At 39.3% G+C, this 26,055-nt stretch overlaps 6 protein-coding genes across 6 annotated transcripts; 4 read left to right on the top strand and 2 right to left on the bottom strand.

The window, feature by feature from the left end:
* Positions 1 to 3,725: 3,725 nt before the first annotated feature.
* Positions 3,726 to 6,171, top strand: GCK72_009523 (uncharacterized protein; the record flags this gene model as incomplete). The annotated part of the gene is made up of 6 exons (XM_003113013.2): positions 3,726 to 4,076; positions 4,206 to 4,276; positions 4,331 to 4,676; positions 4,727 to 5,074; positions 5,364 to 5,529; positions 5,576 to 6,171. 6 exons carry the CDS (start codon positions 3,726 to 3,728, stop codon positions 6,169 to 6,171), a joined length of 1,878 nt encoding a protein of 625 aa, XP_003113061.2.
* Positions 6,172 to 6,499: 328 nt separating this feature from the next.
* GCK72_009522 (uncharacterized protein) lies at positions 6,500 to 10,495 on the bottom strand (the record flags this gene model as incomplete). The annotated part of the gene is made up of 15 exons (XM_053727416.1): positions 6,500 to 6,716; positions 6,894 to 6,973; positions 7,021 to 7,247; positions 7,631 to 7,739; positions 7,784 to 7,936; positions 7,984 to 8,252; positions 8,297 to 8,391; positions 8,439 to 8,963; positions 9,012 to 9,121; positions 9,172 to 9,310; positions 9,361 to 9,832; positions 9,881 to 10,019; positions 10,065 to 10,180; positions 10,225 to 10,315; positions 10,364 to 10,495. The coding sequence occupies 15 exons, from the start codon at positions 10,493 to 10,495 to the stop codon at positions 6,500 to 6,502; spliced, it is 2,874 nt and encodes a 957-aa protein (XP_053586993.1).
* GCK72_009521 (uncharacterized protein) lies at positions 10,149 to 12,937 on the top strand (the record flags this gene model as incomplete). Its single annotated transcript, XM_053727415.1, has 6 exons — positions 10,149 to 10,163; positions 11,379 to 11,510; positions 11,678 to 11,786; positions 11,834 to 12,046; positions 12,093 to 12,272; positions 12,321 to 12,937. The coding sequence occupies 6 exons, from the start codon at positions 10,149 to 10,151 to the stop codon at positions 12,935 to 12,937; spliced, it is 1,266 nt and encodes a 421-aa protein (XP_053586992.1).
* A 364-nt stretch (positions 12,938 to 13,301) lies between these two features.
* GCK72_009520 (uncharacterized protein) lies at positions 13,302 to 15,087 on the top strand (the record flags this gene model as incomplete). Its single annotated transcript, XM_053727414.1, has 5 exons — positions 13,302 to 13,355; positions 13,470 to 13,574; positions 13,621 to 13,992; positions 14,050 to 14,628; positions 14,674 to 15,087. The coding sequence occupies 5 exons, from the start codon at positions 13,302 to 13,304 to the stop codon at positions 15,085 to 15,087; spliced, it is 1,524 nt and encodes a 507-aa protein (XP_053586991.1).
* Positions 15,088 to 15,254: 167 nt separating this feature from the next.
* Positions 15,255 to 17,687, bottom strand: GCK72_009519 (uncharacterized protein; the record flags this gene model as incomplete). Its single annotated transcript, XM_053727413.1, has 6 exons — positions 15,255 to 16,016; positions 16,063 to 16,414; positions 16,460 to 16,591; positions 16,640 to 17,316; positions 17,365 to 17,481; positions 17,529 to 17,687. 6 exons carry the CDS (start codon positions 17,685 to 17,687, stop codon positions 15,255 to 15,257), a joined length of 2,199 nt encoding a protein of 732 aa, XP_053586990.1.
* A 1,357-nt stretch (positions 17,688 to 19,044) lies between these two features.
* On the top strand, positions 19,045 to 23,777 carry GCK72_009518 (uncharacterized protein; the record flags this gene model as incomplete). Its single annotated transcript, XM_053727412.1, has 9 exons — positions 19,045 to 19,220; positions 19,487 to 19,602; positions 20,081 to 20,410; positions 20,732 to 20,883; positions 20,928 to 21,127; positions 21,226 to 21,425; positions 23,162 to 23,234; positions 23,280 to 23,369; positions 23,501 to 23,777. 9 exons carry the CDS (start codon positions 19,045 to 19,047, stop codon positions 23,775 to 23,777), a joined length of 1,614 nt encoding a protein of 537 aa, XP_053586989.1.
* Between the last annotated feature and the right edge of the window lie 2,278 nt (positions 23,778 to 26,055).

Here is a 26,055-nt window from a genome sequence, read left to right as displayed (position 1 = left end):
CAGCGATTTGAATTATATAACTCCAGATCAATGTTTCATTCGCTCCCGATCCAGAAAGCTGTAGATTTGCTGACATGGGCGAGTTTATTCGAAAACCATCTAAAGTTGGGAATTTTTTTAACTAACGATTATTATAAGTAAACTGACTAGCCGGATCGTAGAAGTTAGTACCGCATTTGGAGTCAAAGTGCTTTGTCATCAACGTTTCCGCCAGAGGATAGTAGTCGTAGGCAAAAACTAATGCTTAAACAGAGAAATAGTGAACAGGTCAACTGAGAAATCTTACAAGAATCATCAAAAGCTCGACAATTGATCAGAACTTCGCGGAGAGGGACAACATTTCCGTGCACCAACTTTTTCCATTGTTCCACTAAATGAGTTTGTTTCCCGGGATGTTGGATACGATTACCTGAGAATAATGAGACTTTAGTTATACAGCTCATGTTTTCAAACCATGAATTCTTCGAAGACAATAATAAATTCCATCTCGACAAGAGAAGGCCTTGTATGTCGTCTGTGATTGATTTTGTAGTGATGTATTCTCTAATGGAACTAAGCTTGAAAAGTGTTCAACTGCTTGAGGAACATCTTGGTACATGGATGGATCAGGCTTAGTATCGAAAGCTAGCTGTCGATTGAGAAGTTCCATGCGTAGTTCTGGTGAAATGAATTGAGTTTGCTGATTTGCATTAGCTTTCCCTCGAAACCGGGCCATGTGTGTCATCGGAAGTGGTGCATTGTAACCAAATGAGCCAGAGGTGACCTTTAAGAAAAATTCAATTTAGATTAAGAAATCACTCAGCTTAAATAGTTCTGATAAACATTAACGATAGAATAATTTCGGCGAAATGTAGATATCAACAAGAATTTTAACCATACTTGTCAAGGGCCGGGCCGGGCCGGGCCGGTCTTTTTTTCAAAACGTCAGGCCCGGCCCGTCTTTTTGGAGGGAATTTTTTTTTCAATTTTTTTTTCAAATTTGATTAAGGTGTACTAAGATGAACTCAGACTTTTCTCATAGAATAATATGAGTGTCTTTTTGTCAATTTTTCCGCATGAAAAATTGAAAATTGAAAAAAAAAAAATTGGAAATTTTTCTCAAAAATCCCATATCCCTGACAAGACGGGCCCGGCCCGTCATTTGACAAGTATGATTTTAACTTCTCGTGGTACCATGGAAAACTGACCACCATCATACATCCATCTCCAACATCTGCGTCGTGATAATGTTCTTCATCTGGGGGTCCATCTGTTGGTTCCTGATAAAAATAAGTCGTCCCTCCACGATTTTCTTGTTGATATCTATCGTAGGCAGCTTGTTGAAGATGTGGTGGCGGAGGTTGTAATGATGGAGGAGGTTGGTGATGCGGTGGTGGCCTATGATTCATGTGAGGAACTGGTCCGTATGGTGGGGGTCCCGCATTGATCTGTCCAAATGGGATCATTTGCACCGGAACATCATGAATGGATAGTTGAGCGAATTGGTTCACCATTTGTGCAGGCGGTGGCGGTGGGGGCGGTTGAGGTTGCTGATGTTTAGGGATGAAAACAGGTGCCTGAAATGAAACAAATTCTCAGTTTTTGAAATTGAAAGGAGAAAACTGACGTTGACGTTAATAGGGGTGCCCGGTCCGAAGGATGGCCCTGTAAGCATAGCTGAAGATTGTTGCTGTTGTTGGGCATGTTTATAAAATTTCCGAAAGACAGTTTCTGTATTAATATCTCCAAAAACATCATGAAAACATTCAATTTTTTCAAAAAATTTTTGTATTCCATACTTTGCTTGATATAACTTTACCTTGACGGTTATTGTTGGCAAGGTACTGATTGAGTCGCGAGCCAGCAGGTATCTGATGCCCTTGTCCTCCATTGTTAGGGGGGCCACTATCATACTGATACCCTTCGTTCGGCTGCATTTTGCGGTTCTGAATTTAAATTCATTGTTCAAATAATATCAGTGAGAAAGCGCTATTTTGTAACAAACGGACATATGGCATAATCCTAATGAGAGCAGAAGAGTGTTGGTCGGAAACAACCGACCAACCCGCTCGCCAGTGAAATTCTGCTCGGCGCCACGAAAAGAGTAAGACTTGTGCTGGAGACAATAGATGAATTGAAATCTATGTTCTGTGGGAGCTTTTCAAATCATTCGAACGGTTAGAATTGTGCAAACACCACCACGCACTACTGCACTCAGCGCCAGGACACGTGAATGATGGCGACCAGCGAAGAAGAATAGCAAAGATGGGAGAGGCGTCGAAAGGGCACAAGATTTCCCGTTGATGCTAAGTCTGATTTTGATAATTTGGTTAGATACCGCATGATGGCATTCATGAAGAATTCAAATAGTTAGATACGCGTAAACTATTAGATATGATGGAACTAAACATTCTCCGTTCATACAGGCGATATTCTAAACAAAAATAACAACATGACGAATTGAATTGAAATCTTACTAGTACTAGTTGAAAGAACATTCAAATTAAATCATATCGGAATCTGAATAGGAATAATTAAGGAAATGATTTTTTTAAACTTATTTGCAATATTCATTTTACAAATTTTTGAAGCCACTGAACACTTTAGGTTATAAATTTGGACCTCATTAATAATAAACGGATTCAAAAAAATATCTGGACATGTGCAGCTTAACACTGGTTAGTGCAGATGCTAAATGAATCGAAGAAAGTGTAATCGATATAAGTTCATAAAGTTCATATTGTTCCATGACAACAAATCACATGTTCAAACATATGCCGAGACTAAACTGGTCACTGACCTTTACCGGTCACTTAATGTTTTCAGATTTTAATGAAGAGTGATAAAGATGTTTTTTTTTATAGAATGCGTTTATCTGGCTTAGGAAGGTTGCAAACAAAAGTTTATCATTTGAGGTTTCAATTCGTTTTTTTTAAGATAGCGAAATTATCTCGATCAGGAAACTGGCTACTTAATTAGCCTAGAATGACACAAATGGTAACACGCGTTTCTAGGACAGACACTTTCGATGAAAAATGTGAGTGCAATGAAAAATTATAAACATGCTCGTCGGTTACAGTAAGATTCTGCAAATTTGCGTAGTGGAGGGCGCATTTCCCGCCACCGGTTTCAAATTCGTTTTCCCCTTTTTTATAGATCATTTCTCTTTTACTTTCTTTTTTACTTTTACTTCAGCTGAAGCAAAAGTAACGAATAATCAAAATTAGCTCCCGGTCATTACTTTTCTATTTTTCCTTTCTTGTTTCCCATAGCACCGATTTTCTCATTCGAGCAACTGCAATAGACTTTGTAGTTTGGGATCTACCCGCCTGAGCACTGCGGTACAACGACCTCGGTTTAATTACAACAATGGGGCTCGTTGTCCGGCGGCGTGTTGCCCTATATGATCGGCCGTGCGTTGTCCTCTCAACGCGACGCTGAATATTCTGCTCTCACACTCGTATATACTAGTTGTGGTTGGTGCGCCTCGATAGACATTGAGATAGAGAGTGTGGTGTATGGAGAGACGCAGGTAACCGCGCTCTCGCAAATTCTTTTCCGCAGCACTACTAGCGTTCGTCAGCCCGCCCAGACTTACGTTGTCGATTACAGACACTACACCTCCCATTTCCAATTCACTTTTGATTTACATTCTGTCTCTATACTTATTTTTTGTACTAACCAAAATCAATATTATTTCCATAGAACTACATCTCCCTCTCATTATTTCTCATTTTTAGGTAATAATGCTAAACCGAAAATGGTCATTTGTGTTTCTCGCGCTCTTATTGGCTACACCAATTAACGCCGATGACGATGTTTTCGAATCAGAAGACGAGGAGGTTGCTGAAACAATCAACGACAAGGAAGAATTTGTTCCATCTAACTTTGTTGCTCCGAAACTCTCCGAAAAATCAAAACCAAATTTTTTTGACTATTTCCCCGTTGGCTCAAAAGTTGGACAAACTTGGATCAAAAGTTTAGCTAAAAAAGACGACGTTGACTCAGATATTGCCAAGTACAATGGTGAATGGATTATTGGAGCACCAACTAAAGTATCGATTGAAGGAGACCTCGGCTTGATTGTAAAAACAAAAGTGAGTTTAAGGAATCGGGCGATTGAAATTCTTCTAGAATTAATGATGAAGAGGGTTCTTTCTGAATTTCTACCCATTCTTTTTTCGATTTGAAGCTTTTCGTTCAAATATTTTTGCTATTAATTTCAGGCACGGCACCATGCTATCGCTGCCAAACTGAATACTCCATTCGTTTTCGATTCTGAGAATTTTGTTGCTCAGTGAGTGAATAATAGTTATTTTTGAATATTTCCATCTATTTAATCGATTTTAAGATACGACGTGAAATTTGAAGAAGGTCAAGAATGTGGAGGAGGTTATCTCAAGTTGCTCAGTGAAGGCGCTGAAAAAGATCTAGCCAACTTCCAGGACAAAACTCCGTACACAATCATGTTCGGTCCTGATAAGTGTGGAGCTAGCGGTCAGGTCCATCTTATTTTCCGCTACAGAAATCCTATTAATGGAACAATTTCGGAGTATCATGCGAAGCAACCTGCATCTATCGGAACAACCTACTGGGATGATCACAACACACATCTTTTCACGCTCACTGTCAAACCAACCGGCGATTTTTCCGTTAGTATTGATGGAAAGAGTCTCTTCTATGGAAACATGCTCAGTGTAAGTATTGTGATAGTTTAGTTTTCGCATTCTGAATTCGTTTTTTTAAGGACGTATCGCCAGGGTTGACGCCACCAAAAGAGATTTTTGATGAATCGGATGTGAAACCAGAAGATTGGGATGAGCGTGAACACATTGAAGACGAAACTGCTGTGAAACCCGACGATTGGGACGAGAGTGAACCTCAAAGTGTTGTTGATGAGTCGGCGACTAAACCGTACGACTGGAATGAAGATGAAAATGAGTTGATTCCTGATCCAGAAGCAAAAAAGCCACAAGATTGGGACGAAGATATGGACGGATCTTGGGAGGCCCCACTCATCGATAACCCAGCTTGTAAAGGTCTGAGTGGATGCGGAACTTGGAAGCCACCCACCATTAAGAATCCAAAGTATAGAGTAAGTAAATATGAAAAGTAACCCCTTTAGTTTTTTATTTATAAATACATTTATTCATATTTATGGCAAACGAAATTTATCTTTTGATGTTTTTCATCATAGATGGGGGAAAGAAAGCTTGCGTTTTCGCTCTTCATGAAGCTTGCCTATACAAATTCGACCAACCACTTCACCCTTTTCGCTTCTTCCCATTAGCGAAGAGGATTTATCGTTGGTACAAAACCTCAATAGGATTCGGTCAAACAGTTTTCTTAACATTTTTGGAATCCTATTAATACTATCATTGCAGGGAAAATGGGTTCGTCCGCGGATCTCCAATCCAGCTTACAAGGGTAAATGGGCACCAAGACTTATCGACAACCCGAATTACTTCGAGCCAAAGCCATTCGAAGGACTATCTCCAATCACAGCTGTCGGAATCGAACTGTGGACAATGAGTGAGAACATTATTTTCGGTAAGAGAGCACATGTTTTGAAAAAGATGATCAACTATGTTTACAGACAACATCCTTATCACATCCTCGGAAGAAGACGCTTCTGATATTGCCAAACAGACATTTTACGTGAAACAACAAGAAGAGTATCGTCTCGCTGCTGCTTCTGGAAACTCAAATGGAATTTTCCAGCAAATAATCGATGCAACAAATGAGAAACCATGGCTGTGGGCCGTTTACATTCTGTGTATTCTGTTGCCTCTAGTAGCTATTGGAGTATTTTGTTTTGGAAAGGCACCGAAACCGGCACCAAACTTTGCGAAAAAGAACGATACGTATTCCGCTGATGACGACCGTGTTCCAAATCTGGTAGACGACGAAGAAGAGGAAATCATTGCGGAGGAAGATGACGAAGACCAGCCTGGACCATCGGGCACTCAAAACCAGCCACCACGTGGAGATGATGAGGAAGAAGTCGTCGACCAACAGCCATCGAGCACCAAGACAGAGTCATCGCAATCAAGCACTGCCGAAGAAGACGACGAAGAGGATGACCACGTGGTTCACGAAAATGAACCAGTTCAACCAACAGAAGAGGTAGCCAAAAAGAGTCCCAAACCTTCCGGAGGAGCGAAACGTCGTACCGCCCGTAGAGGAGACTGATTCTAATTGAACTTCAAGCCTCGACTAGCCCCCTCCCCCATTCCCCTTAATCCTTATTATACAACCTACTTGCAGTTGTGAGTCATCTCGACCGGTTTTTTGATAAGTTTATTGTCCAGAGCTATACTGTTTTCTTTTCTCAAAAATCTCCATGGATCTTTTTTGTTTTGCCACGTCTTTAACGATATTTCTTGTTTAGCCAAATGAACATAATATTATGACCAAGCTGTTTTGAAAAATTGATTAAAGGTCAACATGTTTCAAAGTCAATAGAAAACAATAAAACAACTGCAAAGTAACAAACAACAAACGCAATCACAACTGGGAACTATTGGGCACTTGGGCCTTCAATTTCTTTGAGCAGTTGATTCCTCTCTTTTTGCTCGTTCTTCCTTTGCTCCGAACTTGGTTTCGTCCACTTATTGCCTTCGTTTGTTTTTCGATTTCCTTTTTTCGGTTTCTTTTTATCTGATTTGCCACCAGAGCCGTGTGAAGCGCGGTTATTCGGGAGGAAAGCGATCTCTTTGTCCGAAGAACATTGCATACTAAATAAAAGAAATATTAGAAATTAAATTAATCAAAGATGACAGTGGAATGTACCTCATACAGCTATACTCCCCAGGGAATGGGTCTCGAGAGATCACGATAAAAATGACCGGAACTTCGACTGTGACTCGGATGCTGAAAACAAGAATAGAACGTTTTCACCTGCCGAAACTCACTCTCTCGGACCTTCTTGCTGGCATTTCCACAGCACGATCCTCTTTGAACAGACAACACGCGTCCACTGGTATAGGGGTTCCTGAATAAAATTATATTTGATAATTTATAATTGTTCGAAAACTGTACTTCAAACTGTTGTTTGAAAACTTCCACACAGGAAATAGCTTTCTCTGTTGCTCCATTCGTAGATTTGAAAACCACAAACCGATTCCGGTCTGAACTTTCTGTGAAGTACTCTCTGACGTAACTGTTGATTTTCGAGAATTTGCTGGACTTGCTGACTAACATAACTTTTGCGTCTTCCGCATTATACGGAGGTGGAAATGGATTTGATGGTTCTACGGTTGTCTCATCTGAAGGCACGTAATTGTCCATTCTGTAAGAGAAGACTTACTTGTTTATTTGCGATTCAAAACAATGTCAAGTTAATATTAATAAAGGGTATTATATACCGATCATCGGAAAAATTGGAGTACACCAAGAACAAGACCATACAATTTATTATGAAATGTACAAAATTATTCCCGTGGTTTAAAAAAAAGTGAAACTATCAATAGCCGTATTAAACAGGTCAATAAGATCTACAGCTAATATCATCCGAAAAAGAGGATGAACGAGATCTGCGTCCATCGGTTTCATCGCTTCCTATTTCAAGACTTCGATACAATGGATAGCGAACATGATCGAGACGACATTCTGAAAAAATCATGCCTTCCAAGCTTAAAAAAAAACTTACGATCAAGGAAAATGAGAAGGTTTGTTAGAAACTGTTGATAGTGTTTATCCGCACTGACTGCATCTCCATTCACACACGCGCGAGATGCTTGTGACACACTACTGACCATCTGAATTTCAAATGCAAGATATGGTCATGTTTTTATCAACGAACCAATCTGATTACTCTTCCAGTCGTGCCTCGCTTTGAATTCAACATCAACGCTCCGGCAACATCACGAATGAACTTCCGATGAGCTTTATAACAGACATTGAGTAGTTCATGTGAACTTTTGTGTTCGGAAGCACTCTCAAAATCCAACGCTTTCTGAAAAAAAACTTAGAAAGCTTTTCGAAGAAAACTGTGACAGGTACCATCAATGTTTCAAATGAAGCTTCAATCAAACTCAACATATTCTTTCGAATTGCAAAAACTGTTGTATTCATGTGGAAGAATGCGTAGCGAAGACGAGGTTCATGCTTCAAAGTTTCTGAATTTCGCGTTTCGATAACTGCCTCAAGTGCTGTATGCAGCATGTTCAAAACTGTGAAAACCTGCGAGTAAAGGTCAGTTACACCAGTAGAAACGAAAACATTAAGCGGTTCTGGAGGGTTGACAGTTAGTAGAGAGTCCTCCATTGTACCTGAGAGCATATGTTGAATGAAACATATACAGCCTGTGACAAACTTTTCATGTCGTATCCGACTGTTTTCAAAAATTCTGCGTCGTATCCTTGTTTATGCATTTTCTCTCGTTCTAATGTATCCAATGTAGTACGACTTCTGAAATCAATATCATTGAATCTTTTCATTTTGAGTCAGAAACTTACAAAATATTCCTATCCTTTAAATGAATATAGGCAGAAGTGAAGAAAGTTTTGAGAAACCCAAAAAATCGGACAGACTTCTCTAGAACAACGCGTGAATACTTTTCAACGAGCATTGTTGTTGGAACTTGCTCCAGAAGCTTATTAATACACGTGGAAAGCTCATCTAGGTTTCCAGAAGTTGAGTTAACATCAATTTCAGATAGTATTCCATCAATTATCTTCTCAAAATTAGATGTCTTTGCGAATAACTCTAGCTCTTCTGCATCTTGTATATCCGTTAAGGCAAATGTAGAATCATCCGATTTCCAACTTTTATTCTTCTTGTCGTTTATAAAAAACTGATATCCAATAATAAGATCTGCAACTCGATTCGCCAGAAGTTCATCAATGCATTGTGATGATTCCATTATCAGCGGATTTAATCGTTGCCAAATAGATGGATCTTTGATGAGCTTGACATCACTCGCATCAGTAAGAAGCTCCATAAGCTCAGAATCGGGAGTTGTCAACATTTCTGCCAGTTTGCTGAAATTATCTAGTTTTTTTTTAAATAAAAAAATAAAAACAACCGACTTCACGATGAATCGAATGAGAGATACATTCAGTCTTTTCCACATTTGACGAGCATAAAACTGGGGTGCCGATTGAGAACCAGTGAAGGACATTTCGTTGAGGAGAATAGGCTGAAAACTCGTTAATATTAGTTTTACCGTTATTCTCAACAAGAACCTACACTGTAATCGTTTATATTTTGAACAACTTTGTTCATTTCTCGAATAACATGATAGTGGGCACTAACTGTTTCATATATTTTATCACAAACTTCAAATTTATTCAAATTCTGATTAAGAAGATTCAAATTGTTGAAAGATCTGAAATCAATAAACATGTATACATTTTTCATCTAGATAGATCCACTTACTCAACAATAGACCGGAACTGCAAAGCAGATTGGTTTCCAAGTGACAATTCAAAATAATCGGAAAATATGTGCTGCTCGTCGATAAGATATCTTTGAATCAGAAGTCTAATGGAGTTACTTGTAGTTGTGACAAAATGATCTTTCAGTTTTCGAACTGTTTCTGATAGTTGATTGGCCAAAAACAGATGTTTTTGAAGCACAATTCGCGTTGTCGTCAGATTCCATTCTCCCACTCGACACGGTCTTGACTGATAGAAGTGGTTATCCCCATCGAGTTGGAATAGATCCGAACTAATATCACGGTGCATGTCAAGAATGTTTTTGAAGAAGGTTAGAGAATCCAGGTGGAAAAATTCAATTAGTTGTCCCTCTCGGACACTTAAATTCAATTCTTCGCAACTGAGAATGCCTCGGAACTCGGTGGAAATCAATCCCCATTCGTCTACAGCCTTGAAGCTCGATGTGTATTTTGCTGAGAATTTTTTAATAAAATAAGAATATTTGAATAACCAATTCTTACGAAAAACTGAAACATCGACGTCTGAAACTTTCAAAGTTTTCAAGACTGGAGTTATGTCCCATGCAAGTCGTGGAATGTTGTTGTGTTCCATTGGCTTGGAGTACAGACGATATTTGTATACATCATCGATTTTCACAATCTGAATATAAAGGTTAGTGGAATTATCGTTGATCAATCTACCAACCAAGTTTTGTTGGGTCGATAAGTCCTTTAAACTTTGCTCCAAGTGCTGATCTGGCAATCTGTACGTTGTGACGAGAACAAAGTAATGGAGAGCTTCGTCGTGAGTATATAATTTATCTGAAAAAAGTGAGTTGCCACGCGGTTTTCCTGATTAATGCTACCTAATATATCATTAATCACCGTTTGAAACGCATCCAGCTTCAGTTTTATAATCCTTTTGTTCAGATCTTCAGTCAACTCTTCGACAGATAACTGTAGTTTTTTATGTTAATAAATTTAAACAATTGCTCATAATCTTACTGGGTTTCCATCCGCGTCTCTCACTGGCTTGTTTTTACTAACTAGGTAGAGACATTCTAGTTCTTTAAGTGTTTGGTTTTGTTGCTGATTGTTGTTTTGGCCATGAATGAGAAAACTCAATGAGCTGAGCATTCCTGAAAAACTTTTTTTTTCTGATTTGCAAAATTTTGTTTGAAATAAACTGACGAGAGTGCAGTTGAGCGCGGTTTCATCTTTTCATTTTTGCACGGTTTTCCAATTTACGACATGGAAAAGTGCTTAACTTTGAAATGTAGTTCCCTATTTCAATGCACTATACTTTGACTAACTTTGTTTCTTCTCTGGAATGCAAGAATAACGGTGTTTCTGACTTTAATCTTAAGTTTTTGCTGTTTGTTCTCTTACCTATGATTTTACCTGTTATCTCAGTGTACTCTAACTCATAAAGAACATAAAGAAAATTGAATCACCGATTGTTCCCTTCCGCTCAAGTTTCCGGCGTTTGTTTGTAAAATTAGTGATTTCGCAGCTTTCTCGAGCGATGTCGACGCCATCTTGCCGCTATTCATTGCGTAAATAATCGCCGAAATACCATTTATCTTTTTGACCAACTACATCTTCTTTCTCATACATCTAAGCTATAAATCTATTTTCGACAGTCATCAGAGTAGTCTGAAAATTTATGTCTCTTTCATCAATTTAGCCTAGTCACGTTGACGCAATCTCACATACACACGCGCACTCAAGTTTTCAAAAAATGATATGGTCGCACTCGTTTTATAGTCCTGATCTCACTCCTTTTTCTTCTGCGTCTCCGAGCCTCACGGGCATATATATGTATTCTGTATCTTCCAGTTCGGAAGTCTTCTTCGCTCTCTCCATCTGTGACCAACTTATGACTGATTCCGTTCAGTCACGTGTCGATTCGAGCGCACGCGCAGAACTAGAGAGATCAGTCCCTTTCCGTTATTATCTCTTTATTATTTCCTCAGTCACTGGTCAACAAATTACTGACTTTCAAAATCATTGTTTTCAGATGCTTCTGAAACTGAAGTGCACAGTGAACAACTACGCATGGGGAGCCAAAGGAGAGGCTAGTATGGCTGGAAGTCTTGCTTTAGATGGAGGGCATATCCCGAATCTCGACAAAGACAAGCCATATGCTGAAGTAAGTAGAGGTTCTTTACGTCGATTCTAAATATAGAGAACCTATTTTTATCATCTCTCAGATTTTTGACCTTATGTCGTGATTTTCGAAGATTGCGCGATCATCTGACTAGATCGACCTATATCACGCCCGAAACACGTTCTCTTTCATCATCTTTATTGTTTTAGTTCTGGGTTGGCACTCATGCTAACGGTCCTGCCCACGTCATCGAGAATGGCATCGCTTTGAAGCAACTGTTGGCTACTTCACCCAACTTACAAGGAAAACATGAAAATGGTAAACAGAATAGCTCTAGAAAGTTAATTGAGTTTAGGTTTTTATAGGAAAGCTGTCGTTCTTGTTCAAAGTGTTATCTGTGGTTGCACCACTGTCAATTCAAATACATCCAACTAAAGAACAAGGAAAGATTCTCCACGCGAAAGATCCAAAAAATTATCCAGATGACAATCACAAACCCGAGATCGCAATTGCTTTAACAGAGTTTGAACTGCTCTCTGGATTCAGACAACATTCGCAAATTAGTGAATACTTGAAATGTAAGAGGGAATACGTAAATTAAAATATATCATCGATTTCATTTAGTGTACTCGGAAATCCAAGAATTACTTACCGAAGAAGAAAAAGGTCAAATCGACAATCTTGGATCATATGGAGAGAGTTCTTCTCAGGTCCTCAAGCTAATTTTCTCAAGAATTTGGAGAACTCCGAAAGAACAATTGCAAATAGTTGTGGACAAGCTAGCTAGACGAATTCAAGGACAGGGTACTCAAGACATGATTAAGTTGTGTCCTTTTACTTTGCTTGTTTCAGAAAACAAATCGGCTCTTGACGAAATAATTGTATACCTTTTCACCATGTATCCAGGCGACGTTGGCGTGTTCGCTCCGATTTTCCTCAACTACTTCAAGTTGCAACCAGGAGAGGCCACGTTTTTGGAACCAAATATGCCACATGCTTATTTGAAAGGAGATTGTGTTGAATGTATGGCAGATAGTGACAATACAATTCGAGCAGGACTTACTCCAAAATATATTGATGTCGAGTCCCTCGTTGAGATGTTGAACTACAACGAAACTCTCCTTCCAAAGTACATTCCAAACGAGTTAGAGGATGGATCACTCTTATTTACTCCACGTGGGATCGAGGAGTTTTGGGTACAAGAAGTGAAAGGACCTGCCGGATCAATCTATCAACTCCCTTACTCGGAATCGTGCTCTGTGCTGACCGTCCTTTACGGTACTGCAACTGTAACCGTGGGAACAACTTCGCAAACTTTAAATCGAGGAGAAGTTCTGTTCATTGAAGCAACACACTCTACAGAACGTCCGAAAGTCAACATCACTGATGATTTCCTTGCATTTCGAGCATTCACACCGTCCCCAAGAGCACTCGATAGCCTTTCAAGCAAGCATTTAGTCATTGATTAATTTGAACTCATTTTTATCTATTGCGTAACTATTGTAAATAACGTATTCAGCTTGCCAAATTGATTCTATGAATTCAACTGGAATTTGAAAAAACACAAAGTGCTAGCCGCTGTTCTCCATTATCTAGGGTTGATTATAATAAACCTGACATTACAAACTATCGTTATCTATATTACTTCTCCACCCAATAGCGTTCTTTCAACGGTCTCCCTATTTCTTGCCAACAGCGCGCGCTTGTTACTCCGATGAAGACCGCTATTGATCGGATTGCGAAACATTCCGCAATTTAATTTGATTCTCAATCAAATGACTTTTCATCTTATTGAAATTTTCACTGCAAAATTTTTTACAGGAAAAAGCCGAAATGGCTAATTGTGACAATAACCCATGGAAAAAGAATGCTTGGGGCAAAAAAGAGGTTTGTGTTTTACACCGATTTCTTCAGACTGTGTTGTTACTGAAAATTCACCATTTTTTGGTGAATGATTCGCGTAGGGAAACGAATAATGCAACATTGAAACATTTTTTGCAGGGGGAAGTAGAAGAGCCAATTGTAAGCTTTGTCGATGTGATGAGTGAAGAGTTCATTGAAGACATGAGTTTGCAAGAGAAATTGGAAGATGAGAGGTATATAAAAGTAAGTTGAAAAAGTTTTCAACTGAAAACGTCATTTGGATAATCAGCACATCGAACAAGTATATGGAGATTCATCCACTTCTGAAGAGAAACTACCAATCAATACCGAAGGAATGACCGATGAAGAAGTTGCTTTGGCTCTTCAGCGCCAGTTTGATAGAGAATATGATGTAGCTCTAGCAGTAGCCACCTCAAGCTCGGTTCATATTGCTCCTGATCGTTATCATCCGAAAACTTTGCAAGAAACAGATTCAGAAGATGAAGATGATGATGCATTGAGACAAGCAGCCACCAATATGTTGTATGCTAAGTTAGATGCTGATGATGCTGCACGCCTTCGTCCAGAAGGACCGAGTACTTCTCGTACAAAGCATGATACTGGAGTCAGTGGACGTCGTAATGCTGATAAAACATTTAATGTTAGTTTTTATACAAAAAGGAGGGATCGAACCTTGAACACATCAAGTAGTTTTCAGGATCGTAATCCTCTACCAACTGGAGATATGGTTAACGACAAGCTTAACAACAAGGTTTACAATAGACTTATGGCATTTGGAAAAAGTGAAACAAAACGTCAAATGAGACATAAAGATAAAGAAGAAAAGGCAACAATGGACACTTCTGTTGATAGTGATACGCGTCTGCTCCTTCTCAAATGGATCAATCAGGGAGTTTTTGATTCAGTTGACGGAATTATCGCTACTGGAAAGGAGTCTGCAGTTCTTCATGCTCAAAATTCTGTTACTAGCTTTGCGATTAAAGTTTACAAGACAACTTTGTCTGAATTCAAGAATCGATCTGAATATGTTAAAGATGATTTCCGTTTCAAAAATCCGAGAGCTGTTCTGAAAATTTGGGCTGAGAGAGAGCACATGAACTTGTCGAGAATGGCTAAGAAGCATCTTCCATGTCCACAACCGATAGAAGTTCGCAAAAATATTCTTGTGATGTCCTTCATCGGAGATAGTGGACTTGCTGCACCAAGACTCAAAAACGTCGATTGGGATTTTTTCATCGATGAAGAAGTGAAAGAAGTTTACGATCAAGTACAAGCGGCAAGTGAACTCATTATTGTCTATAAAAATTTAATTGACTTTCAGATCATGATCCGCATGTATAAAGAATGCGATTTGGTTCATGCTGATCTTAGTGAATTCAACCTTCTTCTAGCTCCAGGCAACAAAGTTCACGTCATTGATGTTTCTCAAGCTATGGATTTGTCTCATCCGCGTTGCCTCCAGTTTCTCACTCGTGACATTCACAATATTCTTTCATTTTTCAACAAAATCGGTTCTCCAAATCTTCCGACGAATGTGACACTATTTAACATGATCACTGATCTTGAAATGGTTGAAAATGAGGACCTGCTCGTCCAGGTCGAACAATTTTCCGAAGAGAATCGATCAGTTGACTTACGTCATGATAAATCTCGTCCAGCGGATATGGAACTAAAAAAATATAATGAAGAAAAAAAAGCGAACCGTGGAGTTTCGCCGGCAAGAGAATATAATTAATCTCAATGTTTTTGTTGTTTGTTTTAAAATAAAGTTTATTGAATTGTTGACTAAATAATTTTGCGGATTGAATATTTTCAATAAATCTCATCCATTTCATTTTTAGGCTTACAAACGCGCATATGACAGATTGTATTTTATTGGAATAGAAAGTAACTACAAAATACTCAATATTTGCCAGCGAATTTAGCACGGAGTGCGTCTTGCTTGGCAGCTGACTGCTCGGCGTTTGGTGGCATCCACGTCGAATACTTTTCTTCTCGGTCTTCGACGCCTGCTCCATAATCTTCAGATCCACCAACTTTCTTCTCAACACCCCGACGAGGGACACGTTGCGCTTTCCTTCTCGCCTCAGCTTCTTTTTCCAGCTTCTGTTTTTTCGCAACTTCTTCTTTCTCTGCTTCTAGTTCTTCTTCCCACTCAGCCACTCTTTTCTGAACTTTGCTACCGAATGCTTCTTTGGGTGGAATTACATCAACTTCTTTCTTTTCATTCGTTTCTTTGGGTGGAATTACATCAACTTCCTTCTTTTCATTCGTTCCTTCAGACATTTTCTCTTCACTGTCCATATCTTCTGGCATCACATCTACAGTATTTACAGATGGATGATAAATTTTCACTTCTCCGGTTTTTTTCAATTCTACTGGTGATTCTTTAATAGTTTCAGCTGCAGTTGAATTTGTTGGAGTAATTGGAAATGGGAGAGTTGATGGACCAGGTTGTTGTGCTGGTGTCTGATCCACTTCTTTTCTTGCTCGTAGTCCCATAACTTTCTTCAGAAAAGCATCTCGGTTACTCGCAGATGCATCCAACTGTTCAAGACCTTTCACAGCGGCAGGCTTCGCTATTTTCACCAGTTTTTCGAGTTTCTGTGATTCGTGAGTTGCTGCAACCAACTTCTGACGCCACTTCGATTTTTCCATTTTTGTCTGTAACAATTTCTCAATAACAGAACTAATTTACTGCAACTCTCACCTTCGGATCATCACCACTTCCTCCAGTTTTCTGTAACTGTCTAATATAGTCATCAAGAACATCGCCTCCACTTTCTGTTAATGTGGCATTTTTTGACAAAACAGACAACGCATCTAAATGTTTCTGACAATCCACAATCTCTTTCTTTGCCTGTTCCAATTTTGCACATAAACTTTCATATGTATCCTTTTCTGGTCGTTTATGCCCGTAACCTTCTTCCGCCCACTGTTTTCTTTTCTCTCTTTGCTTCTCCAATTGTCCAGTTCGATCAAGATACAAATCATCGTCTTCATCATAATAATCGTTAGCTTCTAATGTTTTACGTTGCATTCGGAGTTTTGTGTTGGATTTTCTGAATTCTTAGTTTTGAAGTCTTACCTAATAAAATGGATCTTACCGAAGAACATTGTAAGCGTCCAGGATTTTACACGCTTCAAGAGCACACTGTACTTGTGCGTCTTTTTTGGAAGTTGAAACCGTTGCAGATGCAGTAAAAGCACGATCTACGCCATCGATTTCTACTGGTAACCTGCAAAAAAATGTAAAGTAGTTGAAATAATTGGAAATCAACTCTTACTCAATAGTGCAAACCCATTTATGAGTATGTCCTTGCCCTTGTTCACTGAATTCAAAGTTCATATCGAATCCTTCTCGTTCGAAGAACTTCTGCAACGCTTTCTTAGGATCCTGATTGTAATATGCTTCTCGATCTTCCATCAGATGCGCATCAGTTTCAACGGTAGTCACGCCTTTCTCATCTTCTCCGTAATCCATTCCCCAACCACATCCCTCTTCCTCTTCTTTCGCCCGTTTCTCATCTGCAATCATTTCTTGTGCAGCAGCAGCTCTCAACTTTGCCTCCAATTCTTTTTTATGTTTTCTCAATTTCATTTCCGTCGGAGAACAATCCCATTCTGGTTCACAATCTTCTTCAGGTCCAACCAGATTGTACATTCGAGTGCTTTCACCAAACTGGAAAATGAACCCAACTCTCGTTCTGATGTATTGTTTTGGTGGGAGCTTTTTCTTGTTCATTCGACTTCCATGTGTACTTCCTAACTCAAAAATGTGCCACCCCTTTCCAGTTTTCGACATTCTATCATCTCCGTACTGCAGAATACAATGATATCTCGAAATTGATGGATGTTCCATAACGAGATCGCATCCAGGTTTGATGCGTCCAATAACAACGAATGTGGCATTTTTACGATTTGCAAAGTCAAACGCTCCGATCAATTTGCCTTCTTTCAAAACCTGCAAAAGGGAAACTGCGAGTTTAAAAACAGAAAAGTTCCAAAAAACCTCCAACTGGAACGTGTGTTCGGGATCTGGTTCACATGCCCACGGGGGTACTTCATAATGCAATGCAGGTGCCTGAATAGAGATCTTCGCTTCTTTTTCCGCCTCCACTTCAGCTGTCTGAAACATCAGAGTTTTAAATTTGTGCTTTTAATATTTAAATTAACCTCCACTTCATCTATCACTCCTTCTACCGGTCCTTCGATTTGTTCTGTCACCATTCCTATCTTGTTCGGCGAAGATTGAGATGGAGGAGCAGTGGAATCATTAGAAATATGCAGAAGCGGAAGAGTTGGCGATTTGAATGATGCATCATCACTAGACATTTTGCCTCTGTTTACTTGAAGAAAATACTATATACGAAGAGTTGGTAAGGTGGTCAACAGACGAAAATACAAAATAGTTTTCCTGCAAGGAGTACGCGGACGTGAAGTCAGAGAAACCTAGGCCATGACTAAATAATTTCAACTGCTGAAAAGACAGAAACCCTCAACTAAACGTTTGAATGTAAAATAAGTAAGAAAGTTCATTCACAAAAACTTGTTGCAATCAGTACTCAAGTTAATAGCAAAATAGTGAGTTGATAAAATAGTGATAAACAGGGAATAAGAGATCAGAAAGTGATTATAAGCTAAGTTATTCGTCGGCGATAACATAGTTTGGATGGACACAAAGTGTTGGGTCCTCTCCTGGCTCAACTTCGAGCAGAATATGATCTTGGTGGACGAGGCGATGAATTACACGCTCACAAATAGTCTTTTGCACATTGAAGTCTTCCTCGGATTCCATATCACCTTCGATTGTTGCCAAGTACCTGGTAAATGAAATTTTCAAAGAAGGGAACCAAAATAGCATATTTACCATTCAACCAGAGCACTCTGCTTTACACCTTCATACTCATCTTCTCCTTGACTTTCTTCGTCAGCACGCATATGCAGCACAAGAGCATCGGACAGCTGTTTGTATTCCTTGAACGAGATTTTAAGCTTAGCTGGGTCAACATGTGCACCAGCATCCTTCTCTCCATCATGATCCATATCTTCATCACCTCTCTGGTTTTCTTTGTTTGCTTCGACTACAACGATATTATTGTCGAAGTCATCGTCATCGAGAGCAATATCTGGTTGTTCGACACGAACAATAGATTTATTCAGAAGTTCAGCAGCTTTCTCTACGTGACTGTCCAGAACTTCCTTTCCGCAATGAAGACGAGCCAACGCTTCAGACAAACGAACCAATGACTCGAGCTGGCGAACAGTGATTCTCCAGGATGATGTAGCAGCGTTGTTGCTGTCAGACATACGAAGCTTCTTGTATTCGCGAACAAGAGCTTCAGCAGCACGATCAGAAATCTTTGGTTTGAAACAACGGGCGAATGCAATATATTTCTTAATGTCATCGATCTTGTAGGCAGTTTTGCGTTCAGTGTGCTCGCTAATTGATCGGTGATTATCGAGAATACGGCGTGCAATAGCGTAATCAGTGACTTCGTTACACTCATCGACCAAAACGAAGAAGAGATCGAATCGAGACATGATAGGAGCAGACATCTGGACATTGTATTTCAATGGACGGCTTCTATCGTAACGTCCACCGACAGGATTTGCGGCAGCGAGAATAGAGGCACGGGCATTAAGAGTAGCTTTGACTCCGGCTTTAGTGATAGAAATAGTTTGTTGTTCCATGGCCTCGTGGATCGCAACTTGGTCCTTGAGATCCATTTTATCGAATTCATCGATACAACACACTCCATTATCAGCGAGCATAAGAGCTCCAGCTTCGATGACAAACTCGAACGACTCCTCGTCTTTTACAACAGCAGCTGTCAAACCAGCAGCGGAAGAAGCTTTTCCAGAAGTGTAAATGGCTCTCGGACTGAATTCTTCGACGGCTTTCAGAACTTGAGATTTGGCGGTAGACGGATCTCCGACAAGACAAACATTGATATCTCCTCGGAGAGATGTTCCTTCATCTTTGCTTTTCTTTGCAACTCCACCAAGAAGCATTAGAAGAACTCCGAGTTTCACTTCATGGTGTCCGTAGATGTTGGGAAACAGAGAGTCGACAATGTTCTTTTCAATCTTCTTGTCGTTACTCATTTCTTTCAACACAGACCGATCTTCAGGGCTCATTTTGGACCACAACTCGAGATAATCACTCTCCTCGATAGCACCGGACGCATCTCCGCCAATGAGACTCTCAGTTTGTTGAATGTGACAAGCCAAAAACGCCATCTTGTAGGTGAGATCACGAACTCCAAGCGCCTTCAATCCCGTGATTCCCTCAGCCTTGTCGGTCGCTCTACCTGCAAATAAATATTTATTGGAAGATTCCCAGTTTTTGATCCAAGGATTTGAAAATGTGGTTTCACAGAAAGTCACAAAAAATCTCCTCTCACTTCCTCGTTCCACGCAGAGATAATTTCTCGAAAACCAATTCCAATAAACTGAAATCACCCTCAATCTCATCACAAAACCATATAGTCACACCTCCTTCCCTTTGCCTCAATTTTCTCTCAGTCCTCTCTTCCTATTCTTCCTTTTTGTACTGAATATGACAGTGGACGCTGCTGTTGTTAAAGTTGTATCTCTATGGGTATATCAAGGAGCTTCGGCTTTCAACTTATTCTACTGTATTACTCTAGCTCTGGCGATAAAAACATCCAAAAATAGTTGTTTTCTAATTCGGTCCGAGTGAAGTCAACTGTGTTTATTTTCAGAAGCGCTACCTGTGACATACATATACAACATGGCAATATCGAACGCACTACTCATTATTTTTGGTGTCTCGGTTTACATCCTCCCTTATTACATGACCGATAATGTCTATAAGAGTGAGAGCAACGACCAACGACCAATTATCTACGTATTTTCTAGTGTACCGAGATACAATTGGGCCACAGCTTTCGGTGGGTGTCACATTTCTCTACCTTCATCCGATGCTCACTTTGATATTGATGACTATAAACCGAATCGGAGTCGTTCTGAGTATGCAAGCTTCAAAGTTATTTACTGCCAGCAAAATATGGATCTACACATCTTTGCATATGGTGGGTGGGAAATTTTCATGAGAAAATTGATATATTTTAGGTAGCCAACTTTATCTGCCTACTGATTCCTTATTTGAGTGAATGCCAAATAAACTATGATCAGCGGGCAGTTGGATTTCTTTCATCGTGTGCTCCGAAAAGACATCCGGTATGAATGATGGCCTTAACTTTAATTAAATCTTACTTTCAAGATTACAACATTCTCAAACTACTATTCGGTATTTTTCCCGTTCGTTGCGTTCTTTTTCAACGTATTAGTTATAATCAACTTCAAACTACAAAGGTCACCAACCTATGCAAAAATCAAAAATATATTGCGAGGTGGAAAAGAAGATCAGTTTGCTACGACAATGCCTTCGGATGTTCTGAAAGCGAAGAAGAAAACAGAGAGAATGCTCATGATTCAAGCATTCATTACAGCTTTCTACCTATCTGTATATGAGTTGACAAGCTTGGTTCTTCGAGTTGCTCCGGTAGACAAGCGTACATGAATAGTTACTATAAGTAATTCTTTCAGGAGTTGTTCAGTACTTTGTCCAACGATGGGAAGCTAGCATTCACGTATTTCCGCTTAGCCCAAATCCCGTGTCACGTGTTTTTGGTGTACTTTATCTTCACTCCAGTTACTCGGAAGATATACCTTGATTTCATCAGGGAACGCGTTTTGTGTATGAAACCAGCGACAAAGAAGACTGTGAAAGTATCGACAACCACTGCGTCAGTAAAGAAATAAAAGAAAAAATTTAAATTATCATCTCATTTTTCACTATAAACCACGTTCATTTTCAATTGTTCACCTCTGTTTTGGTTGGAAGTCTCAGCACGAAGGCCAGGAGTGCTGAGTTGCGCAATATCAGGGATTACGATGAGTGTTCCAACAATATCGCACTTGTCTCCCGGCTGAACAGTCTCAACCATCTCTCCTCGCACAATCACATCGACTGTACGTGGAATCGATCCACGTGGAAGCTCGGATTGAGTCTCCTGAATTCTGATCTTTTGGAAATCGACGAAAGTAGATGAGTTGACATCTAGACTGAATCGAGTGCGGTTCATACATTGAGGATTGGCGCATTTCGTTGGCTAAAAAGATATTTAAATTTTGTAAAACGGTACGGACGACTACCTGAGTGTATCTGAACTGTTGTTGAACGTCTTTTGTACTAACTCCGCAATCTTCACAAACGAAGCAAGCTCTTGAAAGTTCTGGATGAACTGGATGTGTTCTCACAATCTGACCAGCGATACGAACAAGTCCTCCAACTTTGTCAGCTGACAACTCACGAACCTTCGTTTTGGCGTCAAGGTTGTAGAGGGAGACGTACAGTTGCTTCTTGAACATTTGTTGCCTTTCATTTTCGTCGCACCCATCGAGAGTAGCCAGATGCAACGCTTCGCACATGAATGGATAGACGCTGAAAAAATTGTCGTGACTACGTAGTTGAAAATATTTCAAACCGATAGTATTGCAACTCAATGGTAGTGGCCAAGTTGTTACTGAATTTGTAGAGATGCTGCATATCAACAAAGATGGTATTCTTCTCCGGCTGCACCAACTCCTTCATTGCTACCTTGTATCGAAGCTCATCTTTCGAATCTTTGAAACTTTTCAAGAATTTCGAGAATTCATTTTGAACTCGAGTTCCGTCAGTGTCCTCGACTTGTTGGGCTTGACCACCGATAATGTTGTCCATGCTGAAAAAATAGATTTTTAAAAGATTTAAAAATCCTATATGAGCATAAAAGAGAGAGAGAATCATCAAAAAGTTGTCCTCTCCTTCACTACAACTGAAAGAACCCTCGCAAATGCGGTAAACTAACGCGAAAGTGTGACTGTCTAAATTCAAACGCGAGATTTTGGCGGCAACATGTGAAACGTAACGGTGGAGTCTCGTACGGAAAGAAACAGTGTTTACGACAAAGAGACGCAGAAAACCTGGGCGCCAAACTGTGAGGCGCCAAAAATTGTTTGAATTCGAATAAAGTGGGTATAAAATATTAAGAAAATTGTGTAAAATGTCTACTGGTGAGCGGTCAGCAATAGCTATGAAAAAACATAATCTCGAGTGATTCGGAATTCGGCGAGGGTACAAAAAATAATTAGTACGAACAAAATCATGCCAATTTGATCCGTCTATTAAAATAGTTCGCGTCTATAGGAACGACAATAAAAACTCCTGATCAAGCAAAACGAAACTATTGGAAAATTTCAGCTCTTCAGTTTGTGTTTTTAGAATTCGTGGCGAGACCTTTTGATATACAAGAAAAAGTTCCTTGAAACCTACCGTACTAAATTCAAGTACACCTATGAATACAAGTTTGAGTAATCGAGAAATGAACGAGAAGGTTTATAAATATTTGGAATCACATTGCCTACAAATTACTGAAAGGCTTTGCTTTCTGTTCCCTCATGATCATCTCCGAAAAGATTTTACTAATTGAACTTGTTTGACCCACTTGATAGGATACTTCCAGAGTTTCAGATATTAGTCATTCCTGTTTGTAAATGAATAAATATGAGTCAGACGTGCGCAACAGGCCGAGGAAAGTTATGCGAGAAAGCATGTGTTTACTTTTTGGACACTACAACTTCCACGTCTTGTCAACCAGAACGCTGTACTGATTTATTGATAATCATGCGCTTTTCCCATATTTCGTTATTATATTTTGTTCTATTATCTCCTCTGATCTTGATAGGTAACCTAGGAATAGTTTGGTTTTGATTCGCCAACTTTTATTCTGAATCTTCAGTGAATTCTCAATCATATAATGACGTTATATGTCGTCGTCCATGGTATTTTAACTCTCCAAGACCTGCTCCTTTGTAAGTATTCGAACATCATGTATACTGAAATAATCATGGATTCAGAAGATGTCCAACACCTTCATTCTTCACTTATTATGAATGTTGCGGAGAGTTTCTAGAGAACTGTTGTTGGAGATTCCGACAAGAGCCAATGTGAGTTCAATTGAGTAATGTGTTTGAATAACGCTAATTTACGAGTACGGTAATATTACGTAAATATTTTTTTCCACCCGATAGCTCAGTAATAACATTGAACCTATTTCCAAATTCTTTAAAATTTTCAGAATTATCTCTATCATTCTGCTCGTCCTTCTATTTCTATTGTGTTGTTGTTGTTGCATTGCATGGTTGGCATTTGGAAGAAAGAAGAAATCAACAAGTGTGGAACCGGAAAAACAGTTGACAACTACAAAAAAAGATTCTCAAATTCAGACAATTAGCAGTTCAACAATAGACTCTGGAACTCAATGGGAACTTCGAAAAGGTTACGAAGAGACTGAAAGAAGACGTTCTTATGCAGCAGCTAGAGATCGAGAATTGGATTATCAGTATTTCTCATAAATGACTTCTTTATCTCATGCTTCTATTGATAAGAATTTGCTTTTATGAAAGTTCCACAAAGGCCTCTTCATCTGTTTTTGTTAAGGAAATTTCACAACTTTTACAGGCCGGAAAAGTTAAATGTACGGTACCGCTCAATAGGATATGAACGTTGGCTGTTTAGCTAGCTAACGTTGGCTGTTTAACTAGCTATCTATTTGAAGAAAATACAGTTGAGACTCTCTGAGCATTATGTGATCATGGAGTCCAGCTTACAGTACCGGTCAAAAGGTTGTAAACTTTAGCTGTTTTCAGTTGAAATTGTCCGACTTTGAGAGTGTGTCATGGTGATTCTGATTGTCACACCCAGTAGGTTTTTAATGAACCATGGAGATTAAAAGTTGAGCTCCAGTTTTGTAGTGATTTTTTGTGCAGGCGCTCCCTAGAGAGTTATGGTCATTTTAAGATGACAGCTGAAAAATCGCACTATTTTGCACTGAAATGGGCCGATTTGAGAGTGAAATTACTTTGTCGATACGTAATTTGCTAGAGAGTGTTCTTACAAAGGAGTTGTCAACTACAAAAATAAAGCTCTACTTTCCATCTGTAAGATTCAATGAAAACCTACTAGCTGTGACAACCAGATTTACCATGACACATTCTCAAAGTTGGGCAATTTCAACTGAAAACGGTCAAAGATCATACCCAATTGAGCGGTAATGTATCTACATTTTGTGATTGCAACGCGTACCTTTCAGGGCTGTGCGGCAACAGCTTTTTTCGGCAACTCGGCAACTCGGCAACTAGCAATTCATGCTTCGGCAACTTTCGGCAACTCGGCAACTTGCCGAAATTTGAACTCGGCAACATTCGGCAACTTTCGGCAACTTTCGGCAACAGTAGTATTTTTTACTAAAGTCTCATAAAAAGTTATGTTCACTCAAACCTAATAACAAAAATTTACAAATGAGACAAGAAATCATAAAGAGAGCTTGTGAAACCACTAAACATTCTTAAAATCAACTATTTTCCATTAATTCTATGGTTTTTGTCAAAACCAAGACTTTTTTGAAGCTACCGCCGAAATTCGACTACAGTTTGTTAAATTTGCATGACTAGTTTTTTTCCGCGGGTCTTGCCCTGATTAAGTCTTTTCACTGATTTTTTCTGTAAAATTGCAAAAATTTATCACGAAAAGAAAATTTAACGTTGTTGCCGAGTTGCCGAAAAACTGTTGCCGAAATTCGGCAACCTCAAACGGTTGCCGAAACATGAGTTGCCGAATTCGGCAACGGCAACTCGGCAACTAAAACTTCGGCAATTTCGGCAATTTCGGCAACCGGCAACTTGTTGCCGCACAGCCCTGGTACCTTTCAAGAGGTTTCTTGTTTTTGTTTCCTATCTCTTCCGTATTCTTACAGAGGTTGAGAAATTTCATGAGACCCGCTGAACTCAAAACCGTTTTCAGATTCTCGCAACATTCTTCCAACCTCTTCTCGATATATACACATTTTTCTCTGTTTATTTCTTCACCAATTCATCCAAAACCAAGAGGTGTGTCAAGAGAGTCTTTGCAATTTTCTCAAATTGCTCTCCTCCTTCGTGCCCATTTTTCTTCTTCTCCAACTACCTTTCTGTTTCTTCAAAACACCTTTCCCACCGACAACAGCTTCTTCTTCTATTGTCAACCCCGTTTTTTTCCCTTTAAATGTGTATTTGTAATTCAATTCATGGAAACGAAACGTGCCTTTTTTCCACTCTTTATTCGACCCTTTTTTCTCCAATTGCCTATAAAACTGACGGGGCGAAGGCTCTTTGAAATGGCTCCGAATGCGTTTGTTATCCAAAACAAAACATTTTAAGTTTACCCAATTTGTGCGATTGCAACCACTCTTCTAAATTTGAAATCATCTAGAAAATGCCTGAAAACAAACAGAAGACTGCCTTTTCGATCTTATTTCATGAACTGGATTAGAATTTCAATTTCAATACATTTTGATCATTGAGAACATGTTTAGGAAAAGTTCGAGCTCTCTCAATTGGAGCAATCCTGGTTCAAATAGCATGTAATCGCCCGTTCACTTACTAGAACAATATTTAAGGTAGTTTGTACAGAGTCGTCAGTTACGAAATTGAAGATCTAGGTGGGTACTATAGACTCGGAGAAATTTGAAGTTTTGTCAACTCTGAAACGATGAAACAATCCCCGTGTAGATCTTTTCCTATTAAATAAAGAAACCTTTCCTAATTCCGATCAAATTGTAAAAATGATGAAATTTAAATAACAGCGAAGGTAGTT

This window comes from Caenorhabditis remanei, chromosome III (assembly GCF_010183535.1).
Source record: "Caenorhabditis remanei strain PX506 chromosome III, whole genome shotgun sequence".
NCBI classification, from domain to species: domain Eukaryota; kingdom Metazoa; phylum Nematoda; class Chromadorea; order Rhabditida; family Rhabditidae; genus Caenorhabditis; species Caenorhabditis remanei.
Note: the sequence above shows the minus strand (reverse complement) of the source record. Positions and strands in the feature narration are given on the sequence as shown.